The 9,136-nt window shown below is 38.0% G+C and overlaps 2 protein-coding genes across 2 annotated transcripts in view; both read right to left on the bottom strand.

Annotated features, from left to right (window-relative positions):
* The window catches only part of LOC307129850 (roundabout homolog 2), a 112,371-nt gene extending 108,748 nt beyond the window's left edge, over positions 1–3,623 (bottom strand). Inside the window, exon 1 of the mRNA XM_079822629.1 lies at positions 3,135–3,623. Within this exon, the coding sequence (XP_079678755.1) occupies positions 3,135–3,195 (61 nt within the window). The 5' untranslated portion in view covers positions 3,196–3,623. The remainder of the gene's footprint in view (positions 1–3,134) is intronic.
* lim2.3 (lens intrinsic membrane protein 2.3) overlaps positions 1–9,136 on the bottom strand; it is a gene marked incomplete at both ends in the record, with an annotated part of 305,404 nt that overhangs the window by 127,095 nt on the left and 169,173 nt on the right. The window lies entirely within an intron of this gene.

The raw sequence follows: 9,136 nt of genomic DNA, 5'->3' as shown, positions 1-9,136 counted from the left end.
TGCCAAAGAGACTCAAATAACTCTGTCGATTTTTTCCATTCAGGCAAGTGTTATACATCATTATAATCTGTTATGTTTCAATTTTTTGTGTACAGTCACAATAAAAACAAAATCTTGTGCTCTTTGCAAAATAAAGAAAACAAACATGATCTGCGATCTTCAGCCTCTCTCTCAAGGACGTCTAATCTGATTCTCTTCAGAAAATGAACTGTAACTTAGTTAATACTTATCACAAAAACATGAGACATATGTCAAGATGTAAATGTAAAGAAACATTGAAATGTCAGGTTTTAAATAATGTGAATCAAAACAAAATCAAATATAGACGTTTATGTGCTTTACATCGTAAATAATCCTGGAATAATTTACCTCATGAAAAGCTGTTCATTTCTAAGAGCAACGGATTCAGCCGCTGATTGTAAGGCAGGCTAAGTTTATTCTGTTAGCATCTGTGAATACTAAACGCAAAAAGACCGCTTAAATATGAATCCTGCTGCAACATAAAATGTCATAGATGCAAGACTGTTTAGACCAGATTTCTTTGGCCTGTTTTGGACAGATTATGAAGTGTTATTGCAAAGCCTAGTGTCACATCAATGAAGCTTTTGTTTGCACATTTCTGCTCAGATGCTATAAATATAGTACCAGTTAAACGTTTTGTGTTCAGTAGCCATTAAAACGTATTTTGTTTCATATTGATGTTTAAATATTACAGCCTAATGTTATTTTTTAATTTAACATATATTCATTGTGAAAAGTGAACAGCACGTTCTGAGCGCATGGGTTGAAGCGCATGGCGCAAATGCAGTTAGGGCATGTCCGAATCCACTTTTGCTAGTTTAACGACGGAAAAAGGGGTCGGCGCCAGGCGCATGGTCCAAAAGGGTTGTACCAAGTCTCTTAGGCTGCATTTACACTGCAGGTCTTGATGCACAATTCCGATTTGGTGACTATATCCGATTTTTTTAGATGACCCGCCTACATCATCTTTTAAAAGTGAGCCGTATCCGATATTTGCATTTACACTATACACTGGCAAAGCGGACCCAGAAAAGGAAGTAAAACAGCGTGATATGCAATGGACGCAAAGGATGCAGAAGAAATGATTATTCAATGTTTTGCTTTAAAGGTCAGCAAAACATTGCTCTCGTAAGGCGGAGAAAAAAGAGGAGAGCCATTAGTGTCATCTGATCACAGTTTGTGTCCACCTGAGTTGACGTCATTCATCTCCGTCTCTTTTTCAATGAACTACGACTCACATTTACTGGGGAATATCCGATTTGACCGCTTACATGGCAGACGCAAATGTGAGTGAGGCCTGAATCCAATCTGAGGATATCGGAATTCATGCGCTTTTTTCCTGCTTACACGTTCACGTCACATCTGATCTGTACCACATGAGAGGAAAAATCGGAATTGGGTCACTTGAAGCATGCAGCGTAAATGGGGCCTTAATGAGTGTTTTAGGTATAACGTGCAATTAACCAATCAGAGTCTCATCTCCCATTCCCTTTAAAAGCCAGTTGCTCTTGCACCATGGCAGATTCGCTATTTACATGGCGTATTTGCGAGCAGAAAGACTGAACGCTTCTCCAGAGAGGAATCCTTTTATTATTAATATTTAAAAATGTTTGTGTGCTGCTGCGCGTCCCTGTGTGTAATAAGCAGAGTGTGGACATCAAAACATGCAAACTGCAAAAGCAAGGGTTTAGACTTTTATTTTGAAATCGCAATGAACAGTTTGCATATTTAGAAACATGTAATGATGTATTCTCCTGTGTTGCCATAGGTTTATAAACGACTTAACTTACCGTATAAATCTAATGAAATGGCGCACATTGCATTCCAAGATGAACGTTATAAGCAACTCAAACTCACAGCATATGCAGAGATGGAGTTTGAGACGTACACCACGGATGTAAATGATAACGGTTCATGTGGATCAGCATTTACTGTGAACGGAACCGCTCTGAGACGCACGTAACCTACACGCATGTAAATAATAAAAGCATTCAATAGCATTATCTATGCTGAAGTATGTTTTTAATAGTTTTAATACATTGTGCATCCTTAGAAAACGTTCTAATAATGCAGTTCATGGATTCTCGTCCGTGGAATGCACCACTTCCAGTATTTCGCCGGTTACTCGACACGGGTAAATTGCAATCGAGAATTTTTCAAAATCAAGTACTCGAATTTAACCGAGGAATCATGACAGCCCTATTCCAAACCTGTATGAATGAACACAAAAGAAGATATTTTTTAAGAATATGGGTAACTAAACAATTAATAGACCCCATTGACTTAAATAGTATGGGAAAAAATACTATGGAAGTCAATGGGGCCCATCAACTGTTCGGTTACTCACATTCTTCAAAATATCTTCTTTTGTGTTCAGCAGAAGAAACAAATTCTTACAGGTTTGGAACAAATTGATAATGGAATTTGGGTGAACTATCCCTTTAAGACACATCCTCTCTGCGAATATCCAATCAAACAATTTCTAATAACTCGAAATGCCATTCTTTACAAAAGTTGCATTTGCCCTGATGTACTAGTCTTGTATCATTAGCTACCAAATGAAGAAATCAAACACAGTAGTCTTTCTTGTAATACGCTTTGATAAGTGCCTGAACATGAATATTTTATAACACAGCTGTCTTATGTTAAATCCAGAGTGATTATGATCTTTTGAATCTTTTAATGGAAACTTTGTCTTATTGTTTTCTCAGATTTCCCAATAAACATTACTTCTGGTTAGATTTTTTAGTTTCAACTCGGTCACATCAGTAATTACATTTAAAGACGTGCAATTAATTAATAATACATACAATACAATAATACATAAAGGTAAATTTTTATACAAGATGTGACCTAATGTAACCCAGTTGGTACTAAATGGAAGATTTCCTTTGGAAAATAAATGGATGTTTGAGGATTTGTTTTGATCTACGCTCCATTTGTGTTGTTTTAACAGTATTAAGAATTCACACAAGTTAAATTTCCCACAATTGAAAGCCATTTGGCTGTATTTAGTGACCATAGGCTACTAACATTAAAGTCTGAGACTTAAACTAACAGATTCTGCAGTATTGAACCAAAAGTCAGACCAATAAACTAGTGTTTTAACTCACCTGAAGAGCTGTAGATGTTGGAGAGCATCAGAAACAGGGTTCCAATAACAACAAAAGCCATTTGTCCAGCTTCCAACAAGACTTGCGCTTTTATCTACGGCATAACAGTTTCTAAACAAAATACATTCTCACTGGAACATGCCAAGCGAAGCAATTCTAACTGAGAGCGGAAAAGAGCACTTCAGCTGCTCTCTTGAAAAAATTCACAGCAGCGCATTACGATAAAGTCTGATCTGAAGCGCGCGGGTCTTTGTATAAAGAACTGCATGACGACTAACTATTTTGTTTACTCCCTCTGTCACTCATTTGGCTGTAATGTCCGTTCCCTGAAGCGCTGATGCGGTACACAGACTTCACAAGCTGTTCATTCATCCATTCAGCTCACTGCATGGCGCTTGAATAAGATGCTCGAGTGTGTGACAGCGCGCTCTGCAGAAAGAAGCGCGCGGAGCTTCAGTCCGCCCGCGAGACAGACCAGCGCGCGTCTCCCAAAGAAATCTTAAAGCGACAGCTTTGTTTCGCTGTCCCTGTCCATCGGTATTCAGCCTTATGATTTTGTTGCTGCTGTTGCTAAATTACAAATAGCAAACAATAACTGAGGGATTTGTGGACACATTCATGTTTTTAGATTTGTTGCGTAAAAGTTACAGTTTTTATTTTGAAGTAAAAATATAAAAATTAGACCCTTGGCACAGAAGAACCCAAGTGGCATTTATTTACTACTGTTATTATTTTTGGTTTTTACATTTAATAATTATTGCAATAAATGGGGTTATCATTTCATATTTACACAAATTAGATCTACATTTTAGACATCTTTGCTTTCATATTAACCTAATTAAGAGAAATCTTTACATTTGCATTCATATTGCTATATTATCTTCAATTAAAATATGGTCAATTAATTATGTTAATAATCATATGCCTGTATAAGTCATAGAATCATTTTAAGATAAATCTCTTTTACAGGGATTCTGCTTTGTCAGTCATCGGTTCTTCAATTATTCAACTAAATTGTCAAAATAACATATTTAACAGAATTGTTGACTTAGTATTTTCCATTAATGACACTTTAAAAATATATACATATATTAATAAGAACTATATCAAAAGTTCTTACCCCAGGTAGGGGTCAACTTACCCCTCTTTTAAAGGGTTAGTTCACCCAAAAATGAAAATTCTGTCATTAATTACTTACCCTCATGTCGTTCGACACACGTCAGACCTCCGTTCATCTTCGGAACACAAATTAAGATATTTTAGTTGAAATCTGATGGCTCTGAAAGGCCTCCATTGGCACAATGGCACGGTTCACTCTCAAGACCCTTAAAAGGTACTAAAGACGTCGTTACAAAGTCCATCTCACTACAGTGGTTCTACAATAACTTAATGGAATGACGAAAATAGTTTTTGTGCGCAAAAAAAACATAAATAACGACTTATATAGTGATGACGATTTCAAAACACGGCATCATGAAGCTTCGAAGCGTTATGAATCAGTGAGTCGATTCAGGAGTTTGGCGGTTTGACACGCGATCCGAATCATGATTCGACTCACTGATTCATAACGCTTCAAAGCTTCATGAGGCCGTGTTTTTGTGCCAATGGAGGCCTTTCAGAGCCATCAGATTTCAACTAAAATATCTTCATTTGTGTTCTGAAGATGAACGGAGGTCTTACGGGTGTCGAACGACATGAGGGTAAGTAATTAATGACAGAATTTTCATTTTTGGGTGAACTAACCCTTTAATATTTGACATTCTGTGCTATAACAATTAAAATTAGCATTTATACTAACACATCTGATGCATCTCGCACATGCTAAAGTTATATCTAAATGTGTTACAGTTTAAAAGGAAATCCACATTGATCATAAGGGGGGCATCTTTCCCCATATAGGCACTTTTGTTTCACCTCACATCAGCAGGGACTCGCTTTAACATATGTCGGCATACCCTTTAGTGATGCATTTTGATGAATATATATATGCGGCTATATTTTACAGCAACCCATTAAGTGTGGACTTTATTTCCAATGCAATCAGACCCCTCATTGATCGGCCTTTGTGAGATTTACTGGTGCTCTTCTCCAGGGCTTTCCTTAAGCCATGTGCCGTTTTTCTTAACTGCATTGACTTTGTGTCTATTGTAAAAGACCACCATTATTGAAGTGAGAAGCGAGCATTTGTCTTTCTCTGAAGCTCAAAATGGCCCGAGAATCAGAGGACAGACAACAGTTGTGAGCTCTAAGGAAACCAACTGTGCAACAAATTGAAATTCTCCTCACCTCGGTTGAGAAATTGCTCTGAGTAATAGCAAACAATGTCTGAGAGGTCCGAATGAAAACCTTCATCAAGATCTCAGTGCATCAATAACAAGTATTTTGAAAGCATGAATTTGCTGTCCACGCACGGCGGGTTCACGCTTCTCTGCTCACATCAGAAACAACGGCCCTGTCAGTGCTCCAAAAGCAATGTTTTATCTGGTTCCTTAAATAAAAAAGTTAATTAGTATAATAACTCCCTCAGATTGAGATGACATTTACTTTAGGCCTTTTCTCTGATACTCTCAGTGTCATGTTTGTCATCAATGTGCACCTACATGTCAAAGGAGCATGTCAGCTATGATTGCCTTGCAGATGACACACAATTATGTGTTTAGACATAGTGCTGCCACAAACAAATTATCATCCTGCTATTCTGTAATCACAAAGCGGACGAGTCATTTCTTTCTGCCACAGAAACTATGGTCCCTTAAAGTGTGGCACATTCCAAAAAACTTTGACAGCACAAACAAGCAGTCTTTTACTACATTTTTATCTCCTCAAAGGCTTTTATTGACATGTCTATGGATGTCGTAAAGTCGTAAAAAATGTATATGTTCCCTTTAAAAACTGATTATTAATCCATATTATGGGTGGACAATATGACCAAAATATTATACCACACTCTAAAAAAATAGGGCACAATGTACTGTAATTATTAATAATTTAACAGAAATTTATATATATATTTTTTTTTTACAGGTGTTTAACTAGTATTTCGAATTTTGCACTTCATTCCGTTGTATGTTAGTGTTGACGGAAATGTCCGTAAAATTACTGGATAATGTCCAGGTAATAAGCTGCCAGTACTTTTTCTGTTATTTTACGGATTAATATTTTTACAGTGCACGATATAAGTAATTTTATTTCACGACAGCAATATATATCACGATAAATAAAGTTTTTATAATTACAAATTGTTTATACCACTGAAACTTCATAATTCTTATCACTATTCAATATCATAAAAAATAATAATACTAGCTTAAAAAACTCTCAAGCTTACTGGACAAATAGACAGTGATAGGAGCGAAGAAAACAAACTACAATAGAACAAAGACAAATGAAAAAGTTACAAAAGTTATTCAGTCAGCTTTTTTGTTTTTTGATTAGCATTAAAGGTATACTTCACTGGAAAGTTGAATCTGTATTTAAATTGGGTCATCATTTATGTAGTAGAAATGTGAAATTATTTTTGAAGTTGGTGCCTTCTAGACTGAGAAAAGCCATAAAATGTTTAAATGAAAAGACAACAACTCCAAGAATGCACTTGCTTCGCTGATCTACGAGGCCACTCCCAAGCCACGGCTACCGGTTACATCCCTTGCCCACCATGGCACCGCCCCAATGTCGTGTTCATTTTTATAGTAATTAAATAATTTAGTTCAGTTAGAAAATACAGTTAAAAACTGAACGTGTCGGACTAATACAGCGTGAGCCGAACGAGAGTCGCAGCACAAACGCAGCAGGAGTCAGATTTCATTCATCACAAGAGTGAAGAGCTGAGCTGAGCTAAGCACGGCATTCATTCACGGCCTCACAGTCATTCACGGTGCGTGTCCAGTCTGCCACGTTTTCAGTTCATGCCTATGGAAGCTTAACTTTCATAGGAATTCATTGAAAACACTTGGGTTGCTCCGCACCGCTCCGTTATGAATGCCCGAGCGGCCGTGCTCATTTACATTCTGTGAGTGAGATCCCATCCCTATGGGCGGGTTGAAAACATGCAGAACTAGCTCCTTCAACAGGCTGTAGTCTCTAGCCTCTGGCCAAAAAAGCCTCCAATGACCCAAAATGGCAATATTTGCGTCATCGGAGGCTTTTTTCCAGGCATAAAATACACAAATCTCTCGTCTCAGGGGGATATGAGGGGGGGGGGGGGGGGGGGGGGTGAGCACAATCATTCGAATATACTACCGGGTTTCTACTGATGCAAAGCTTAATGCTAATCGCTGAAGTAACCCTTTAATAATGACAGCAAATCAATTTGGATGCTGTCCCTTTAAAGCCCCGTTCACACTGCCAGCGACACGCAGCGACAAAGCGACACGATCCCATTCATTTCAATGGAGCGCTGGCGACTTCCGGCGACACGAGCGACAGTGACCGTTGGCGACAGAATGTGGGCGTGTCAAGCGACACGAGACAGGCGACAAAAGTTCAGAAATTTCAACTTTATGCAAATGAGAAGCGATTTTCGCGAGCGACAACCTATAGGAGTGAAATCAGTGGAGTGCACGTGATCCGTCTGCTGTACTGCTACTGCGGTGTCGTGTTAAGATGGAGGAGATGTTGATTTTAGATGTTAGCAATTTCCCTGTTCTTTACTATATGTCTCTGTGTACATACAGAGACACATTTTAAAAAAATGATGCATGGAAGGACGAGGGTGATCTGCTAATGACGTTTATAGGCAACCCGTAGTGGGAACGCCCACTAGCGACATGAATCTCTGGCGCTGGCGACATGCAGCGACATCATCGCTGGCGGTGTGAACGGGGCTTAAGACCGGCTACAGGGATCCACTTCCATTTCTCAGTTCTTTCTAGACTGTTTAGCATAAATTACCTTGTTTACTTGCAAAGACATGGCTACTTTGACACATGGGTATGTGTAGCACTCAATTCAGTTGTCACGAGAGCGTAACCGCGATAGAGACGATAGTCCAAAATCTTTACCGGTCAGGCACGTGCAGAGGGGGGGGGGGCTTTGAGTGCTCGAGCCCCTGCCCTTTTTCAAAATGAATCAAAAGTGCCCCTCTCAGACAAATATCAATGATAATGATAATATCGTGGTCAATAAAACTAAATAAATGTGATTATTATAACATGAAAATGCATACAATAGTAACGGACGGCTCAAAAGTCGGACAATTTCTGTTGAGGCGTTGCCGTAACGCGTTGCTATGGGTCGCGTGCGTTTTGATTGACAGCTGATTTTCCACTGTTCGGAAGCGGCTCTCGAGCCAAATATGGTCCTTTCAGAGAGTGTGTGGCCTCACGGGAAAAAAGTAAACCAATATTTTTTTTTCATCCATAATCAGAGCTAATGTGTTGATTTAATTACAAAGCTATATATTAGCTATATATTTTAAAGTATTACACAATTCACCAATGCCCGTTTGTCATGTATATACACCAACCAATCGTGATCTGGCAAAGCAAGTTCAAATTCCATTGGGCGATGTGAAGCGGTAATTTTCTGTTCTTATTCATAAATCGGTTGAAAATTACATGGATAGACGAACTAACGTTTGTGGAACAATTTCCTGCGGTTTGGCTCATTTTATAAATTGCATCACTGACAAAATGGATTTTAACAGACAACAAACAAATTCCTGCACAAAACCACAGCATCAAAAGTCGCATTAATGGTAAGTAGTGTTAATTTCACTTGTATTTATGTAGCCTATATTGATACATAATTTACTATTTCATGAAACTATCAAAGTTAACAAAACCCAAGTGCCACCGGCACCTACAGGCCTATTAGGCTATGTGAAGTGTAGACTGGCGAAATGGTTATGTGAAAGGACTTTATTATACTATTTTTGAATATTATGCAGCATTATGAAATAAGTCTCTTATGTTCATCAAGCCTGCATTTATTTGATAAAAAACTGCAATATTGCGAAATATATTAAAATAATGGTTTTCTATTTTAAAATAATTTAAAATATA

The sequence above is a fragment of the Gobio gobio genome (genome assembly GCF_949357685.1).
Source record: "Gobio gobio genome assembly, chromosome: 8".
Lineage (NCBI taxonomy): Eukaryota > Metazoa > Chordata > Actinopteri > Cypriniformes > Gobionidae > Gobio > Gobio gobio.
The sequence above is the reverse complement of the archived record's forward strand: the minus strand, read 5'-3'. Positions and strand labels throughout refer to the sequence as shown.